This window comes from Vulpes lagopus, chromosome X (genome assembly GCF_018345385.1).
Source record: "Vulpes lagopus strain Blue_001 chromosome X, ASM1834538v1, whole genome shotgun sequence".
In the NCBI taxonomy this organism is placed as follows: domain Eukaryota; kingdom Metazoa; phylum Chordata; class Mammalia; order Carnivora; family Canidae; genus Vulpes; species Vulpes lagopus.
In genome coordinates this window covers 95,800,737-95,821,275 of record NC_054848.1, presented here as the reverse complement: position 1 = coordinate 95,821,275, position 20,539 = coordinate 95,800,737, and the positions used below count along the sequence as shown (strand labels likewise).

At 38.0% G+C, this 20,539-nt stretch overlaps 1 protein-coding gene across 9 annotated transcripts in view; it reads left to right on the top strand.

The window, feature by feature from the left end:
- Nucleotides 1–20,539, top strand: part of TENM1 (teneurin transmembrane protein 1) — an 802,950-nt gene that overhangs the window by 621,575 nt on the left and 160,836 nt on the right. For 8 of the 9 annotated variants that reach the window (XM_041741541.1, XM_041741545.1, XM_041741548.1 and 5 more), the window contains 3 exons: nucleotides 1,120–1,143; nucleotides 3,059–3,205; nucleotides 14,083–14,299. In XM_041741541.1, the coding sequence (XP_041597475.1) occupies nucleotides 1,120–1,143; nucleotides 3,059–3,205; nucleotides 14,083–14,299 (388 nt within the window). The remainder of the gene's footprint in view (nucleotides 1–1,119; nucleotides 1,144–3,058; nucleotides 3,206–14,082; nucleotides 14,300–20,539) is intronic. The other variant, XM_041741547.1, reaches the window with a different exon arrangement.

The following is a 20,539-nucleotide window of genomic DNA, read 5'->3' as shown; positions in this document are numbered from 1 at the left end:
CACTCCTGACCTACCTTCGGTAGAACATCTGTGTTGAATTGCTTATTGGTTAGTATAGAGAATATGTACTGAGGCACCCACCCTCTCCCATCCCTTGTCACAACTTTCACTAATTTTGAGGATGCTGCCTGGGAGAACAGCTTTTGGGTATGAGAGGAGCCTATGTAATAAATCTATCAGGAGGTCTTCACACTAGAAAAAAACAGTAATAATAACTAGGGTTTCAACTTCAAAATACTTTTGTCTGAAAATAAATCCAAGTCCTTGACACATGCATATATCTATCACAGAGGCCTCCTGCATGTACAGACGGACAAGTACGATTCCCATTGTTCAGCTAAGGAAAGTGGTTCACAGAATGTTCCAGTGGCATTCCGTGAGCACACAGAAATTTCATGCAGAGCAAAGGCCAGCATGGGCCTCTGGATACCCAACACATTGTTTGTGGGCTTTTTTTTCCCACCAGACTGTAGCACCACTTTTATTTTTAGGTGAAAGTATTTTGTTATAATGGTTGGGCCCTGCCAAAGTAATGTATAATATATATAACATATATAACATATAATCTTAATAAACTGCATTACTACTCTACTAAAGGTACAGTAAGTCTTGTTCTGTGACTGTGGAAAATATTTAAGATTCATTAAAAAGGTGGTAAGGGGTGAGATTCCTATGCGGCGTAAGTAATTACATTCCTGCAGTACAGTAAGTTTATTGCCTTCACATAAGAGGATTTAAATATTGTGATGATTACCGAAGGTGGTTACTCCAGAACTCCCTTCTAAAGATATTACTAATAAGAAGTTGAAGCTAGTGCTCTTTCACTAAAGTTATTACTGAAATGTAAAAACGCAGTTCTTATACTTTTAATGAAATATGACACTTTTTTAGGAAGCCTAATAGAGTTTCTTGCAGAAAAGCCATTAATATCTTTCCCACAGAAAATATTATTCACAAACTACACAGGCCCGTGTACCAACTTTTGAGCTGCAGGCATTTCGGCAGTTCACAGTTTGCTGTTCTCCTCCCAGGCAACAGATGGTAAAGCATTAATACATGTTGGATAGCTGTGGTCTCCCAGAAATTCATTCAATCACTCTTTCCCCCCCTCCCTTTTAGCTCACTACTTAGATGCCGTCCGAGGTAAGATTTTTCTCACTCGTTTTATAACAGAAAAATATTGTAAATGGAAAATATGCCTATGGGAAAGGAAGGGTTGGTGGGGGGTTTTGTGTGTGTTTGTGTTTTGGGTTTGTGTTTTTACTTCTGGCAGGCTTCCTTATGTGTGATATTGTCAGGTTCATGCCGTAATAGTCCAACTAAAAAATAATTTGTTTTTCCAACATCAAAGAGTCATTTTATTTTTTTGCCATAGTGTATAATGGATTGACAAGCAGCTTTAAGAACTGTTTTTCTTTGTCTTTCTATGGAGTTTTATGTGCGTGGGTGTGTGTTTGTGCAGGTGTCTATGTGTACAAGTAATTATTATATGAACTTGATTTAGATAGATGGCTGAACATTTTCTTTAATACAGCAATATGGCTCTAAGTCCATGTATAGTATACTTTCAAGGACAGAATAATTCTCCCTTTATAAGTAACCCATCATGCATCCCCAAGAGACGGTAAGGGTTTTTCTGTCAGATAACCTGTGCCTTTCATTACCTCAGCCTCCGAAAGTTGACTATGTTCCAAGTTATCCCTAATTTCTTTTTAGCCATTGTATATCCATGATAATGGAAGTAGATGAATGGAGCTAGATAAACTCTTTTCTTAAACCTATCTGTATTCATCTTATATCACTTCTTGAGGAATACATATATATTTATATGAATATATATAATGAGAGAGAGTCTTTGTATTTTCTAACAGCCATCTGTCATTTTATTTTAAAGTTTTTTCTTCGTCTGGTCTGTTGATAGTTACTTAGAAAACCATTTGGAAGGAACACTGGGTTATGTCTACAGATTTTTTAAAAATTATTTTGCTTTTTATACTTCTGGACTTTTCTTTCAAAGACAGCAAATGAAAAAAAAATATGTTGATTGGACTCTCTCCAGTAAAATTCAGATCTGGTCTTATGCTACTACTGGGAAAATTCCAGAAGATATATGCCATATTGCCATCTCTGTTCATCTGTCCACTGAGCACTTAGCGCATACACAGTTGCCCTTTGGAATGGCCAAACTCTGAACTATTGGTAGAAAGAGTAGGGCATCCCAGAGAAATTAAAAGTCCAAATAGAGACCATTGTTAGTCTTTGTGGTTTATCAATGGATAGAAGTCATTTAAGCACAACAATTTCCTCTTGACTGCATTTATCCAGTCATTCTCTAGAATTCTGAAAGTCTCAGTCTGGCATGCATTAGTTCCATAAACATTTGTTGAGCACCTACTATGGGTTTAATAGTATTATGCTAGCTTCTGAGTGAGATGCCAGATAAGTTAAAGATTTAATCCTTAGCTCTCAGATCATTGATAATCTTAAATTAAAAAGCCAAATAAATATAAAGCAACTGAAGCACATTTCTAAGGCATTTATATGGACAAATATTTAATGGTATGCTCTGAAATGTGTACCAACATACCTAAGTCCTGAAGCAGTGCATCACAAGGGAAAAATCAGTACAGACTGGAAGTAGTTAGAGGAAGTTTCTTTTCATAGAAACTTCTGTCTTTTCCCAGCTTATTGGTCATAACTAGATACAATACCGTCCATCTGGGTTTGATTGAGCTGAGAAGATTCGTTTTTTTTTCTAAAAGAAACAAAAAACATTTTTTGTCCCCATCATAGTTTCCATCCTATCTAAACCAGAGATTGGGAATTGGGGTTAGCATTAGTAATGCTTAATTGGCTCTCTAAGGAAAAGCACAGCCAAGAAAGGGATAACAAGTTCCCTGGGAAGGTTTTGTAAGCAAGCAAGTTCCTCTTCCATTTATTCAATACCTCATCTGAATGGAGCCCAAGTGATTAGATGCTTTCCTATAGGTAGATACATCATTGTTAGCCAATCGCATTCTGATGTCTCCATGATTGTTATTTTCTGCTGTCTTTACAGATGGCTGCCCAGGGCTCTGCTTTGGAAATGGGCGATGTACCCTGGACCAAAATGGTTGGCACTGTGTGTGTCAGGTGGGTTGGAGTGGAATAGGCTGCAACGTTGTCATGGAAATGCTTTGTGGAGATAACTTGGACAATGATGGAGGTGAGTTATTTATAAAACATAAATAAATATAAGAAAGGAATAGCCTGCACAGTGATGGCCAATCTATCTGGCAAAAGGTGAAAATTGAGTCTCCTTCATATAAACGATATTGAATTATATAAGGCTACACTACTTTTTAAATCTCAGTTTATTGGGTATTTACTATCATCAGGCAATATTGCAGATTCTGCATGCATTATGTCTCATTTAATTCTCACAACAACACTATGAGGTATAGGCACTACTTTCCCTACTTGGAGATGGGAAAGCTAATGCTTGGAGTGGGGATAACATGTGACTTTTCCAAAGTCACACAACTAGAAAGTCACAGCACCCAGATTCCAGTTGAGGTCTATATGACCTCAAAGTCTGTTTTCCTTACTACAACAGCCATGCTGCCTCCCATATCTGTGGCATTTATTATAGCATTTATTGTATCCATGTACCCCTGTTCAAACTGTCAAATGCTAGTATAGCTTGCACTATACACACTGTGAAATTGTTTTCTTTGTTCTTAGTTATTTAGAGCAACCTCTTGTGTCTCTACCTTTTAGAAATGCTTTGTATCTTTCAAAGGACACAGCATCAAGACAATTCACAGTAGAATTTTTATATTTAATTCAAGAGTTGCACATGATGTTTTCAAAAGCCATATTGGCTCCGAGGCCTCAGGGTAACCACTCCTTTTTAGTCAAGCAAACAAAAGCATCTAATATACTGTTCAGTCAGGCCTCAAAACATCCCAAATCACCTCTGAATGAAACCTAAAACAACAAATCCTTACTTTTCTCTTTCTACTCAAGGAAACATGAAGTTAATAAAAAAAAGTTTTCCTTCTAATCTTATATATTAGATTTAAAATGAAGTAGGTCATGAAATTTTATTCCTCTGGTTTCTGTATTCACTTGGACGATTATATTCCTTGTCATTTGAATACAAACTTGAGGCTTAAATCAATAAGGTAGCAATTTTAGTTTAAGGAACACTGGATGTAAGATTTTCCTCCTTTACTAGTTCTGGCCAGCAATTTACCTAAAAAGTTACATGACCTTATGAATTTTAAGTGGAAGCAACTTTGTGATTCAGTGCACATGCCTTTGAAGTTAGACTTTCTGGCTGCTATCTACTTACTGGTTGCTGTATGATTTAGGGAAAGTTTCTTGATATCTCTGTGCTTTAATTTCCTTATTTCTAGAATGGAGCTGTTAATAATATTAAATCTCTAATAGGATTATTGTACACATTAAATGAGACGGTTCATGTGAATTCTTTAAAAGATGATAGACTCTCTGCTTCATCCCCTCCACATGCAGGTACACATACACATACATTAGACTTAGGATAACAGCCCATTTTCGGAAGAGACTACCTACTACCTATTTAAATTAAAATTTTTATTTGGGAAGCCAGAGTGAGATTTTCAATTAAATGGTGTACTGATCAACTATTTACTGGACTCTTATGGCCCTCCAACATTCATCCTCACTTTCCTTTACTTCCTTTTCATTATATGCCCCTTTACGTTGTGTGCCTTCTCTTCGACACCTGTCGTTCTCTATCACTTAAATCCCAATTCAAGCTATATATCTCCCACGAAACCTCTGACATCCACCACCCCTGTCTTCCATAGTGTTTATCATATGTACCACATCACCAAGGATTTAATTCTTGTTACATGTTAAGCATGACCCAGAATCCATAATTATAAGCCTAATATAATCACTAATAATATTAGCTTACTTGTATTTAGGATTTACTATGTACAAGGCACAGTGCTGAGTCCTTTGTGTGAATTATTTCATTTTATCCCCATGAGGCAGGAACTACTACTAATATACTACTTTACAAATTAGGAAACCAAGGCAAGGAGAAGTTGAATAAGTTGTTCAAGATCATATAACCAGGAAATGATAGAACCAGGGTATAAACCTTGGTGGTCTGCCTCATTCCAAAAAGGATTTGAAGTTGTGATAGAGATTTCTCAGTTGATACATTGATTAAAAGGTTTATGCTCAGAAAATACTTTAACAACCTTTATGATTATAATTTCTGAGGGTTGAGCCAAAATAGGTTTTCTGCCTTAATAAAGTACAGCTTGATAAAAATAATTGAATACTTAATTATCAAGCATTTTTATGGCCTCAAGGTCACCTTGAGGCAGCCAAAAATGTTTAATGAATGAATCAATTAAATATTAATGAATTAATGGATTACCAATTCTTAATATTTGTGGTATATATAGACACAAAAGGTATAGAAGATTTTGCTAAATATGTATTGACCTCTGAACATTCCTTTAAAACTGTGTATCTATGTGGGAATCAAAAATCAATGACCCTGATTTGAGTTCACTGTATTTTTATGATTGTTTCTTTAGGGAGTAGCAGGGGAAGGCTCCTTGAGAGTTCCAATTACCATTTTTTTTTCCTTTAGTAGGATTAAGATGATATTGATGATAAATATAGATTTGGTCCTTCCCTGAGATGGAAAGATGGATTAAATAAACTCTGTAAGACCCATGACTGAGATTTTGGACAATAATTTTACTCTTATGCTGTTTAAATTTTATCCCTAAGAATATATTAAATGCCCTTCGTTTGGTAGTTTCAGCTTTCCAGTTATCCAGAATGACTGGATTCACTTAGTTGAATATGACTAATGATTAATATTTGCATACTTGTTTGTGCATGTGGTATATGTGTGTGTGTGTGTGTGTGTGTGTGTGTTTTAATTAAATCAGAAAGTGCCAATTGAACCTTTTGGGGAAAAAATGGTCCTCATTTTTAAATGTAATTCTTAAGAAATCTTCCCAATCAGAAAAAATCACTTTCAAGCAATTGCTTCAAGTAGCTGCTACCTGATTGCTCCATATTATAGCTGATACTTAAAGAATGGCTGGATTTTTTTGCATTCTAATCAGCTTTGAATACTCATTAGTATTGCTGCTGTTTCCTGCAGCTTTGACTTTAGTTACACTCTGATTCAATGCATTGTGACTCTTACTAACTAATTGGGCTGCATTGAATATGTAGGTGACACGGCTGGGCTAAGAGCTACCTAAAAGCTCCTTGAACAGTAAGAACAGAACAGAGAACAAATAACCTTTGGATTTTTTCATAACACACAAAACAAGGAAAGCTATCTTATGCATTGTGCCTATAAGAACTAATTACCAAAAAAAAAAAAAAAAGAACTAATTACCATAGAAATTACAAACCTATCAAATGCCTTGACCTCATATCCTTTTAGCCGAAAAGCACCTACCATGTGCACAGCCCTGTGCTTGGAGGATGAGACTTAATATGAATGTGAATGATGACCTCAGTTTCATGTGTTAATCGTATGTACTGATTTGGGGTTTAGAAAATGTGATCACCATATATTACATGCACATATAAATTGATACGAGAAAACAAGTTTAGACATCACACTAACTGAATCAGAATAGCTAAAACAAATAAAACAAGCTAGAACTATCAGACCTTAAAGAATGTTTTAAAGCTATGGTAATTAAAACAAAGTGGTACTGGTGGAGGAGTAGACAGATCAGTACAACCAAATAAAAGCTCTGTAACACACCCCAGTACAAATAAAAATTTAGTAGATTATAAAACCAGCATCAAAAATCAGTAGAGAAAAGAAACACTATGAAATAAACGGTGCTGAAACAACTACTAAGAAAAAAACCTTAGGTTTTCAATTTCTAGCATATTCTAAAAGAATAAGATAATAACACTCCAGCTGATTAATGTTAAAGGTAGGAAAACCTCAAACACAATTAGAAGAAAGTTTAGATGACAGATCTCAAGACAAGAAAGGACTTCTTAGAAATAAAAGCAAGAAAAGAAACCTTAATAGGAAAAAAATGATAAATAAGACCTCATAAAAATTTCAAAATTCTCTATGTTGTTCAGCTAAGTTTATAGGCCATCCAACATCTAACCAGTTGGAGATATCAGAATCTGTTCTGTCTGATATGATAGCTACTAATCACATGTGCTTATTTCAATTTAACTTAAATGACATTTAAAAACCTGTTTCTTGGGGCACCTAAGTGGCTCAGTCAGTTAAGCATCCAACTCTTGGTTTCAGCTCAGGTTATGATCTCAGGGTTGTGAGATCAAGCTGGCTCCGTGCTCAGTAGGGAGTCTGCTTGAGGATTCTCTCTCTCCCTCTCCCTCTGCCCCTCCTCCCCATACTCGCTCTCTCTCTCTCCAAAGTAAATAAATATATCTTCAAAATTCTGTTGTCAGCTGTACTAGGCACTTCTCAAGGGCTCAATAGCCACATGAGCCTAGTGACTACTATATTAGCACAGATCTAAAACATTCCCATCATCGGGAAGAAATTTTATTGGATAGTGCTAATCTAAATGTTTGACCCAAATGTGTACCTTTCAGCAAGACATTTCATATTGAGTATACCCAATTTTCCATTCATTCATTACTACTTTGTGCCAAGTATTGTGCTTGGTATTAGAAAGAAAATGACAAGTTTCTGCCTTCATGGAACTTATGGTCTTGGAAGGGAGACAGATAATAAATAAGAAATGACACAAATAACTACATATTTACAACTGTAAAGAGTACTATAAAATTTTTAGAGTGCTATAAAAATGTATAAGGGGATCTAACCAAGTCTATGTGGTAAGGGAGGCCTCACCTAAGTCAGGAGCAGAATGTTCCAGGCCAAGGAAATAGTATTTACAAATGCCCTGTGGTGGATATGTACTATGCTCTTCTAGGAAGTGAAAGGAAAATCATTGTGGCTGGAATATGAACCAAGAAGAGATTGGTAGGAGATGAGAATATGAAGGTAGGCATTAGTCAGATCATACACAATAGTGTGAAGTTCATATGATCTTCATTATCAAACAAAAATTACATTTTATTCACTCTAGTTATAGAGGAAGGCAAGTGGTTTCTGATGCTGTGAAACGATTATCAAGGAGGTTTAAAAGATGTGGAAAAAGAATGTTTAATCAGAACGGCCTTTTACCCCTGATCTTTTAAGTATTTGTCATATGTTTTCCAAGCTTCTCTTACACAAACTCTTCCAGTGGTCTATATTCATATTCATTGGTAAAATCAATAAGTTAATTGCCTAAAAGAGTGTGATCTTCCAGGAATCATTCTTCATAACAAGTCACCATTCATTAAGAACAATAGCTATTTGCAAGGCTGTTTTATGATATAGTGTTTCTAGATCTAGAAATCAGCACCATGGGTGAATTATGAACACATAAGCTCATGGATCAATAAGCCTTGTGTTTTGAATGTCACCAGCGTGCTGCAGTGTTTAATAAATAGGAAAATGAAATAGAAGGAGCAATGAATTGGTAACATTTGCTCTGTTTAAGGGCTATACACTCTCTCCACGTTTACTTTTAAGGTTCAGCTGGGACAAAGACTAGCATCAGAAATAGCCCTAATTATTATCCTCTGACCATTACCCCCCCTCATTTCCAAACAACTCATTTATTAAAGGATCATCATTACTTAGTTATGAGAGCTTAAACTACCAAGTGATGCCAGATACAAAATCTCCCAGGTACAAAATTGGAAAATCTACACTCTGTAACCCACCTAGGCACTCTGTGACTACATCTGTCACATTATCTGTCAACTAAGGGTAGTCATACTTGACATCTGCCGACTTTGCCATGGTGAAAATGAATGAGCTAGTGTTTGAAATACAGTCATTTAAGCTGTTAATAAAAGTGTGGTATCAATGAAGTATCTATTTATAACTTGGGTTTTTTGATGCATTAGTTGAACGTTTATTAATCTCTAGATAAATTTACAGATGTCACAGAAATAGGACTTTCAGGACATCCATTTATTCATTCTGTACATTTTCATCAAATGCTTACTTTGAGCCCAGTGCTGTTCTAGTGAAGAAATAGCCATGAATAAAAAAGACTTAAGTCCTTGCTTCTGTGGAGCTTACACTGTCACCGTAAGAGGCAGACAATAAACCAAAAGTTGAAAAGAAATGGTATGGTAGAAGATGGTCAGTGTGATGGAGAAATTTTTTTTATAAATTTATTTTTTATTGGTGTTCAATTTGCCAACATATAGAATAACACCCAGAAATTTTTTTTTAAAAAAGCAGGCAAAAAGATAGGACCGTGGAACAAGGGTGCAGTTTTAAATAAGGTGATCAGAGAAAGCCTCACTGAGAAGGTGGTGATCTAGGATCTAAAGGAAGTGAGGGGGTGAGCCATCTTGATATTGGAGTAAAGAACATTCCAGGCATAGGAATAATGGGGAAAGGGGTTATGGGATAATAGGAGGTAAGGTCAGAGAGGTGAGAGAGAGAGACTGTGGGGAGGTTAAGTCATTGTCAGGACATACGCTTCTACTCGGAGTGATTTGAGAAAACATTAATGGCAGGTGGGGACCGGAGGACATGAACATTAGTGGCATCTAAACAATTTACTCTCCTGACCCAGACAAAGTCAATTGTATGAGGTGATAGCAATAACAGTGATTGGAGCAGGTCAAATCCTCAGTGCACTTGAGCCTCTCCCATTTTCTTCTTACTAATACAGCAAAATGCTGGGGTGAAAGTCAGCCTGGATAAATGAAAAATCAAGCGAATTATAGACTACTTCCCAAAAAATATAGTTCTGTTACCTTCAATGCAGGTAACAGCAACAATTAAGCTACCAGGAATGCCTAGTAGGGGGCCTGCTTTAGTGAAAATTTGAGTGATTTATAATTAGTCCATTTCTATGGGTTTCTAAAATGCCTGAGAAGATTTTGTTTAACTGAGTCATTGGAATGATCAGTCCTTCAATTTCTTTTTCACTATTAATTTGCTTGGCAGACTCTCTATTCTATAGATGCTGAAAAGGTTAAGCTTCTGTCTAAATGATAACAAATTGTGAATTTGTGAAATTCAATGAATAAAGATTTACTGTAGCATTAGTGTCTATTTAGAGCTACACAGGATCCTACCTATCTGACAACCTAACCAAACAGGGTTCACAAAATGAACACATTCCAGTGAACTGAATATGCTACACAGAAGTTAATTGCCCTCTGGCCAGTGATAAGGCACCATCAATAGAAGTGGCTCTGAACATTTTTAGCTGGCACTGCACACCATTGGCATCTACCCTTAGGACTCTATCCCTAGACTCTTTGCAGTCTGTACAGTGTAGAGCTTGGTTAGTGGCAAACTTTTTATGATTATTATACCGTGTGATCCTTACAGCACACGGTCTGTGGGGTAGGTATTTTTGTAATCCCTATCTTGTAGGTAAGGACGTTGAGAATCCAAGAGATGAAATGATTTGTCCAGGATCGTTTAGATTGTAAGTGGCAAAGTAAGATGAGAATTGTAGTCTGGTTCTTTGACCTTAACCACTCTGTGTGTTCTAAATACCTATAGTAGTCAAGTACTTGAAATTCTTACAGCCTAGGTCATTCTAGTAATACCACTTAGATGATGCTGCTGAACATGTGATTTGTAGTCAGAACGCAGGATGTGATATGATTCTCATATTTCTTCCAACTGTGCAACCACATTTGGCCTCCCCTCCTTCATATGTAAATGAAAATGAGAGTGTCTACCTAAGAGGGTTGTTGTAGGGATTAGCTGAAATCATAGATATGGAAGTGCCTCCTGCCATACCTGCCATATTAACTGATTATACATGTTTCCAAACCCTTTGGGATACCCTATCATGAATTAGCTGTCCATTTCTTTCAAGGTGGTAATATGGATGTTGTCCCTAAAAATATATATTTTTACAAAGTCATTTTAAGATTAGAAGAATATGAGTTTTCCCTATATCATTCACATTCCCTTGTCCAATCATTCTTTCATCCAAGGGCCTACATCTAATAAGTAGAAGTTTAATAGTAAATTACTTGCTCAGATACAAAAGAAACCAGTGACCTTGATCTTTATCAGCCCCAGTTGAACCTACTGGCATAGTCCCTAACTGGTTGGCAAAGCCGGGATCAGCGAAGCTGCATTTAGTCCTTCAAGATAATTTAACCTCCTTCTTTTTTGCTGGCTTTTATTTTTATTCTCTTAAAAAATGAACAGGCCCTAAAAGTAAAATCAGTTAACATTTGATGTGTTCATATCTGATACTCTGAGCCTGGCTGTCAGGAGGGTGCCACAGCTTCCACTTCAGAATAATAAAAGAACCAGTAATAGTCCAAAAAAAAAAAAAAAGAAAAGAAAAGAAAGAAAGAAAGAAACCCACACATGCAGTGTGACTGTCATTTGCACTTCTTTGTAACAGTCTAGACATACTGTATGGAGTGTTATTCAATGTGATAATTGGTAAGTAGATCTTTGCCCACGTATTGGGCTTACCTATGAATTATAATTTGGGCGTTGCATACCATTATTGGCATGCCTGCCTGCAGCCTTTCTAGATTCAACAGAAGTCTCTCTGTTCTCTCAGAAAACAGAGGTCTTAGAGGGTCAGCCCTATATAATAGGCAATTATTAAATATGAAGAATTATCATGGAATTTATAGCACATAACTGGTTGAGAATGTGAGTACCAGTTTTGAATTGGTTCTGTGTTTGGCTTTAGAGTTCAGTTTTTAAGATCATTTGGCATTTCTATTTATTTAAAATCTGTTTCTTTTCAAAACTAAGTTCAAATTGTGTGGCTGACAGGTTGAAGCCCGTGAATGCCCGATCTGATTATTACTAGTGCATTTGTTACCAATTGAAAGATAAAGGTGACTGCCCATTTGAAAAGCAGTTTTTCATTGTTCAGTGTATTATGCACCAATTCCAGACATCAGAGAACCTTTTTTAATCAGCCTGATATTTTTGCCAGCTTTTCAGAGCATCCAGATGTTTAATTAGCAGAGTAAAGAGATAATGTGCTAATAGGAGACTGACAGCAACGTATTGGAGAGAGAGGTGGCGGCAGCATCTAAAAATCTATAGAAAATCTGTTAATATGATTTACTGAATGAGGGGAGAAAGGAGAGCAGAAGGGGCCTTCTTACTGGAATGAATCCACACTTAAAAGTTAGTCATCAGTGAAAAAGAAATATGTCTACAGAGAAGTAGAAATCGGGGCAGAAATGCACTGAACAATGAGGGAAGGCAAGAAAACAGCAAACTGCATTTTAAATCAAAGTAGTGTCTATGGTACAGGGAATTTGAAAGGACCTCATGTGGGGAAAAATATTTCCCGGGTGCCCTAGGGCTACTGTTGAAAACGTCTACTCCCTTGGTGTTCCTGGCTTGCATTGCCCCCAGCTGTAGTATGCCCCCTCCAGCTCTGCGGGAGCAGCCACGGAAGGGAGAGGGAGCAAGCAAAGGAGCCACGTGAAACCAATGCCAGTAACTTTCATCATCAGCCTTCAGGAGGTGGTGATCCATTTGAACCTCCCTATTCCACTGCCAGCCAAGATTAGCATCTTTAGATTTACCCTTGTTAAGCATCTAAATTAGAGCCACTTGTCTGCTCTAAGAACCTTGGAAAGACTTTAATTTTATTTATTTATTTATTTATTTATTTATTTATTTATTTATTTATTTATTTAGCTTATTGGGTGTGGAATGAAGTATCTATATGCTCAGTTAATCACTCCAGCCCCTCCTCTCTGCATGTAGTCTCCTATAACACTTACTGCACTTTTAACTAGGGTAAAAGCCAGCTGTGTATACACCTATTTCTCCTGCTAAGCTCCAAGCTCCTGAAAACAGGAAAAGGGTCTTTTAATCTCTTTACTTCCCCAATCACCTAACACAGTGTTTTGCATCTACTAGATCCTCAACATAACCCCTCCTCCTGTAACCCCTGTGCCCCTCATCAGTTCCTCCACCAAAGAATGAACCATTTATGTGATTTTTTTTATTGGTACAACTGTGGATTCAGCAGTCTAAACAGTAAAGGCCTAGAACATGAAAGAGAGCAGTTCATCACATTCATATGCCGGAGATGATTTAGTATTTTCATCAAATAGTCGCACAAGTAAGCTCTAGTTGCTTCTACAAATTCCAAAAAGGAAAAAAAATGTTCTGAAACATTAGTGTGCTTCAGCATAATCCAGAATCACCCAGATTAAGTATGCATAATCCTGGACTCAAAGAAATTCTGATTTAATAGGTGGGGCTCAAGAATATGCATATTTAATAAGTTCCCTCAGATAATCGACTGCACATTTGAGATCATTGCCCTGCTCCTGACACTTTTTCACTGTGACAATACCAACCTCTGTTTTGAGAATCACCACTACACAAGAATATTAGGAGATGTTTTAAAAAATATAAATTCAGGTTGGCAAGCATTTGTTAATTGTGTGCTCATAAATGCACATTGTGTGAGAAATTTAAAAAAAAATTAGAAGAATCATTGCTATCCTGGAGGAATGGTTTTGCTGATGGAGAAGAAAACTTCTAAAGAGAGTGATACCTCATGGAATACTCTGTCCAGATGTAAACAATGTGGCACAGATCATAAACGCTTGAGAATTCAGGGAAGAAAGATTTGTGAGCAAAATAGTTTGTGCCATCCAAACTCAGAGTAAGGGCAGCCCCGGTGGCGCAGCGGTTTAGCGCCACCTGCAGCCCAGGGTGTGATCCTGGTAGACCTGGGATTGAGTCCCACGTCATGCTCCCTGCATGGAGCCTGCTTCTCCCTCTGCCTGTGTCTCTGCCTCTCTCTGTTTGTCTCTCATGAATAAATAAATAAAATCTTTTAAAAAAATAAAAAATAAATAAACTCAGTAAGTTTTCATGAGAAACATGTGAATTTAATAGATTCTAAACTCAAAACATGGATGGTTACCTTTGACTGTATTCTAGATTTTTTTCCACCATTTGTGCATATTTTAAACAATGTTGTTTCTCTTGAAGCTAAATTTCCAAAAAAAATTTTCTTTCAGATGGTTTGACCGACTGTGTGGACCCTGATTGTTGTCAACAAAGCAACTGTTATGTAAGTCCTCTCTGTCAGGGCTCACCAGATCCTCTTGACCTCATTCAGCAAAGCCAACCCCTCTTCTCTCAGCATACTTCGAGACTCTTTTATGATCGAATCAAATTCCTCATTGGCAAGGACAGTACTCACGTCATTCCTTCAGAGATCTCATTTGACAGCAGGTATACATGTATTTTTTTATTCCTTAAAAAACAGTGGTCATGTTTTTCCTTAACTGTGAAAGAAAGATATTTTCTAAAGATCAGGCTACTTTCTTTTCTTTTCTTTTTTAGGCTACTTTCCATTCCACACAGTATATGTCGATTTCTTTTTTAGGCTTCTCTGGAATGCCCAAGACCTTACTGATTAGTTAACAGAGAGAAGACGTTTCTAGAGATTCTTTATCATGAAGGATGAATGTGTGTGTGTGTGTGTGTGTGTGTGTGTGTGTGTGTTTGTATACAGTTGACCCTTGAACAACAGATTTGAGTTGCATAGATCCACTTATATGCAGATTTTTTTTGCAGTACAGTACTGTAAATGTATTTTCCTTATGATTTTCTTGATAACATTTTTTTCTCTAGCTCACTTTACTATAAGAATACAGTATACAATACCTATACAAAATATGCATTAATCAACTTTTAATGTTATCAGTAAGGCTTCTGGTCAACAGAGGAGTCAAAAGTTATGTGTGGATTTCCAACTGCATTGGGGGTTGGCACCCCTAACCCCTGTGTTGTTCAAGAGTCAACTGTGTACACATGCACACACACACACACACACATACACACTCACAATGTGTATTATTTATAGTAAAGTATAGGTGGCGCTTTAAATGACAAAAACAGAATGCAGGTATGATTTGTGGATTTATAATTTAGCTTCTGGATTGATCCCTTGAAAGCCCTTGAATTTCAAAAGCTAAATTTCAAGTTTTATTCCATGATGTAAAACGTTTCTATATGAAAGAGTTGGGTGAATTTGACATCCTAATGTGAAATGCAAGACTTGTGAAAATCTATCTTCTAGGAAAGCTCAAATGCATGAATTGTCTACTAAAGACCTGAGACCAAAGGCCAAGCCCATAGGTAGAGAAATTTTTTAAATTAACTTACTCATTTGAAGTGTAATCACATGAATTTGCTCATTGTTATTCTCTGCTTCATCTTCAGCAATGATATATTTTACTAATTAGCACTAGACATAAATAAGTCACTGAAGTCAACATTTCTGGTCTCTTAAAAATGTCCTTCTTTGTTCATTCTATAAGCAGATGTTTCACTACCTTCTAGACTATTACAAATCGGAATTCAAAAAAGCAGGCGAAATATTTGTCCAGGAGCCCCTGTCTACATCCCACACAGTTTGGTGCATCCTGGTGGGTGTTATCAGTCCCCCAGAGATAACTCAGTCAAGAGTTTATATTAATATGAGTAACAATCTAAGAAAATGACAACTCCACCTGGACCTATACAAAGTAGAAAAAGAAAAAACCCAGATGGGCGTGGAAATTTAAAACATTCAGCATCCTCTCCATGGATTGTAGACAAGAACTGATATTGAAACGTCAAATTTTCCTCAGTGTTTTTTATTATTGTTCAGTTGTGACCTTTCAGGGGTCTGATGGAACCCAAAACCCAAACACCAGCGCATCACGAGAAAGGCCTGTTCTGCCAGGGGATCTAGTCAGGGTTTGAGTTCTCCCAAGAGACTCCGTCATCCCCATTCTGAAGAGCTTCACTCAGCTCAGTAACAACCCCGGAGTAACTTTCGGATGGACTGCAGTCAAAGCCATTATTTAGCTGGTGGAGATTGTACCACAGAGAAACAAAAGGAACCAAAGGCAGCCATTACCCTCATTCTCCTATTGAAGCGGGAGAAAAGTGGTCACTCTGCAGCTTTCTCCATGCTCTGGGAAAAGTGAGTCCAAATCAGAAAAAAGAAGCAAGCAGAAGAAATACAACCTCCATGACACGGAGGTATGTTCAATGACTCACTGACCTCAAGGAAAGGGAGAAGGTCAAGACCTCAGGGAGGCAAGGGGACAAGTCGTTGTGACCCAGAGCAGGACGCGGGACGATGAACTTGGCAAAGCCGAGAGAGGCTCACAGCCCGGTGGTCAGAGCCCGGCTCCAGCAGCGCTTCCAGCGCCGGCAGAGTGAACAAGCTGATCACACTCATGGTAGCTCATGCCCTTCTCCTTCTCCTGGTTTGAGTGCGTTGTCCTTCTTCTTCTTCTTCTTCTTTTTTTAAGATTTTATTTATTTATTCATGAGAGACCCAGAGAGAGAGAGAGAGAGGCAGAGACACAGGCAGAGGGAGAAGCAGGCTTCCTGCAGGGTTGCCCGATGTGGGATTCGATCCCAGGCATCCCAGGCATCCCATGTCCTCAGGCATCCCAGGCATCCCAGGCATCCCATGTCCCCAGCCACCCAGGCATCCCATGTCCTCATTCTTTTGTAAAACGCTCCAAGTTACCATTTGGCTCTGCAAGTCACATTTGAATTCAGAACCACAGGTCCCCCTTCAGCCTGGGGGCTCAGCTATTAGAGACCTATGGCATCTGTCAGAAAAGGTGGAGGCCTTTTCCAAGGGATATAGTTAAGGACAAGCAATCTAACTATACTTCCTCTAGAAGATCAGCACACGCAGTGTCCCTCTGGGTCTCTCTGGGTAAAATAAATCCGACTCCAATTGCATATATAAATAATAATCGTAATAGAAAATAAATTAAATAAATAAATAAATAAATAATCGTTACTGGCTCTTACATGTAAATAGGACCTCTTCATTTGCAAAGCCCTCACACATGCCTAATTTCATTTTGTCCTCACGGTATCCCTATGAAGTACGGATGTGTATTAGCACGTTTTACATATGAGGAAACAGGTTCAGAGAGACAAATGACTTGCCCAGCATCACATAGCCACCAAGTTTGCAGCGAAGCAACTCTTGTAACCTTTCTGTTACAGCACAGCTGAGCCATTTCAACTCGTCCGTAAATAAACCTGGTGACTTGGACCTAATTTCTGCTTGAGAAGTTGCATCTGGGTCAACACAAGGAAAAAACCAAGTGATGTTTAAAAATCCAGTTCCATTTCATACATCTCAATGGCATTATTTGCGAACTTCAAACCAGTGCTAATTAACTTCCTGTTGGTAGGAGAACACCACTGAATGGCTGGCAAAATGGGCCCTTCGCTCTACGTGAATTGTTCTTGAGCATTTATTCTGTGTCAGGTCTCATAGTAAGCTTTTATATGTGCTATCTCATTTAATCCTTACCAAAACTCTGCACGATAGACACTGTTTTTATGCCTATGTTCCAGGTGAGGAAACCAGAACTGAGGTGTCAAGTAATGACTTGCCCAAGGTCACAACCCACGAGTGTCAGAATCAGGATTTGAACCCAAGCAGACAGGTCCTGAGAGCCTGACCTCTAAACCGCTATGCTGAGCCACTTTGGCGATTTAGAAGACTGGGCTAGCTAACCCTGAAAAGACTTAGGACCCTTATACATCCCTGGCTGAAGAGTTATACTCTTCAGACAGATCTAGAACATTTCTGTGCCAAAATCATGGGAACCAGTCTGCTTTTTTGCTTTTGTCACATAACTGAGAGAGAACTGGATAAGCAGATGAAGAAAACATTGTCAAGGGGCTCATTTGCCTATTGGCAAGATGTAGCCCCCCAGATGACTCACTGCTGGGTGTTGCCACCATCAGAAGCCTTTGGAGCTAAAGACAGTGGCATGCAGGTGACTAATTGTTGCAAGGACACACAAAGGTTAAGTATCTGTTCATCTTTGTGCATCCAAGTGAGACTAGCTTTTGTTGTCTCAGGTTTGCTACACGGGCACGTGAGCACCATGAAATGTGTACCTCCTGTGCCCCATGAGAGCACAATGTCACTCTGAACATGTAACCTGCACACAGTAACACCTCTGGCAAGCCCAGCTCAGTTACCGGTTTTCTCTCAAATACATTTTACCCTGGAGCCTGAGCTTCTTTCATTTTTTTTCCAATCTACTCCAAACATGACTACAAAGTAAACCACATATTATACGTGCTCTGTATGACTTATTACTTTTTAATAATGTAAATAGGTGAACAGAAGCATTATTGATCTTCAGTGTCTAAGCATTTAATCACTATTAATAATGTAAAAGGTTTTTATAAATATGTAAAAACAAGAGTACATTAAACTAAACGACAGCAGTAATTTGCAAAGCCAGACATTTCACTCGCCATCACTAATGGAGAAGTGCATTTAAAAAACAAAATCCTACCAGGGTTAGTGCAACCGCTGACAGCAAGGTCTGGCCAAACTCATTTGTCTGTTTTGTAGCTGTGAGAGGCTGACCCCACATCAATCCATGTCAGACATCTACTTCAGAGGTTGCTTAATATCAGCCCACAGATGTATTTTGTTTGGCCCAACATTTAGGAATTAAAGATCTAATATAAAAATTGGAATGTCTTCCTTCTTTATAACATTTACAAAGCTTGGTATCTCTGCACCCAGTCCCACGACATAGGTGGTATAGAGCTGAGGGCCACTGTCCGTGTAGAGGGCATATGACATGGCTTTCTAGCTCACGCTCCTCCCTCCCCTTCCACCTGGCTCACTTCCCTCACTTTCAGTGACATGCCTGGCCCTGATGGACTAAACAGCTTCTAGAGCCTTCCTTGGAAAGACCTCAAGTGTTTGGCTTGTTCTTTCTGATCTATTTCCCTGAGGGTCCTTAAAAATCTAATTGTATCATTTTACTTAATTTGAGGCCTTAACTATGTTGGTTTACAAAGAGAAAAAAGGTAACTGAACATGAACTGGAAATGACATTAATGGAATATTTCCACCCTTACTTCACTAGGGTACCTGTATGTACTTTTTTGAGTAGTTGGTCTACAGTCTGCCTTAGGCTCCCTTGAGGCAGTCATCAGTCATGACATCAGATAATCCAGAGCCCACCATAGTAGAAGCAAAATGTCCACTTCCTATGAGAAGGATGTGTCTGTTGAGAGGCATTTGACTATTGCATTTATCGCTTTGAAAAGTTTTAAGAACAATTTAAAGATCTAAAAATTTGCAACAGTGCTGCTAGGTGCAGTTATGGCAGCCTCTCTTGCCCACTCCAGTCAAGAATGCCTACCCTTAGTTGGAAAGTTCTAGAGTTGTGCCCAAATGTAATACAGCATTAAGCACATAACAGCACTGTTAACAGGATACAAAGTACAGAGGTTAAACAAAATGATAGGTTTTTTTCTGGTTTCTATGAAGTTGCTGTACTTCAATTTCTTGCTCTACTCTGGGATGTACACAACAGCTCTGGATTGTCATAATTGCTAAATCTTAAGTTCTAGGAGGACAGGGACCAAGTCTGATTTGTTCCTTGTTTTGATTATCTGTTGCTGTGTAGAAAACTACTCCAAAGCATAATGGAATAAAATAAATTTTATTATTATATCTCAGGATTCTGTGGGTCAGAAATTCACACAGAGTATGTGGCCAGGATGGCTTGTCTTTTCTCCATGAGGTTTGGCCTCTCAGCCAGGATATCTCAAATACCTGGGAGCTGGAAAAGCTGAGCTGCAGCCAGGAATCTCTCTTTGTACATATAGCCTTTCTACTTGGGCTTCCTATTGGCATGGCAGCTAGTCTTGAGTTTGTTCGACCTCACATATGGTGGCTCATGGCTCCAAGACAGAGCATTTCAAGAGATAAAAAATGGAAGATGCCGGTCTCTTAAGGCTCGTGTCCAAACATTTTCATAGTGTCACTTACATTACATACTATTAGTTATAGCAGCCACAGAGCTTGTCCAGATTTGAAGTGGGGGAGACCTAGATGCCCCCCTCTTGATGAAAGAAGTATCAAAGAATTTGTGGCCATCTTTAATCTACCATACCACTGTATCTCCAGATTCTAACATAGCACCTAGCAAAAAGCAAGTAAAGAATGAGTGAGTGACTTAGTTGTGGTAATATTGAAGTGTTCTTCTCATATTTGCTAATGAAAAACTCATTTTTGTTGCCTAGAACACACAGATGATATTAGGACCTCAAATAAGTCAATTCCCAAATGTAGAACCAGCCTAAAGGTAAGATTACTGTTCTCCAAATAGCACAGGAACAAATTCATAAAAGATGAAGTGATTATCTAACAGTAGCAAAGTAATTACTCTTTTTTTTTTACCTTATGAAACATTCCACCACTGTCAGAGCCTGCCCATAATTGACATCATTTATAACTTTGTATAAGCATCAATAATTCTCTCTGCCTTCAATGGGTTAGATAATCAAAATTTAGAACCAAGAAAAAAATGAGAGAATAAGGAAGCCAGTGTGAAGGCTGCTGTTAACTGGCTCATTTTGGTATGTGTCATTATTCCATCTCATGAGAAAAACAAAGACAAGTGC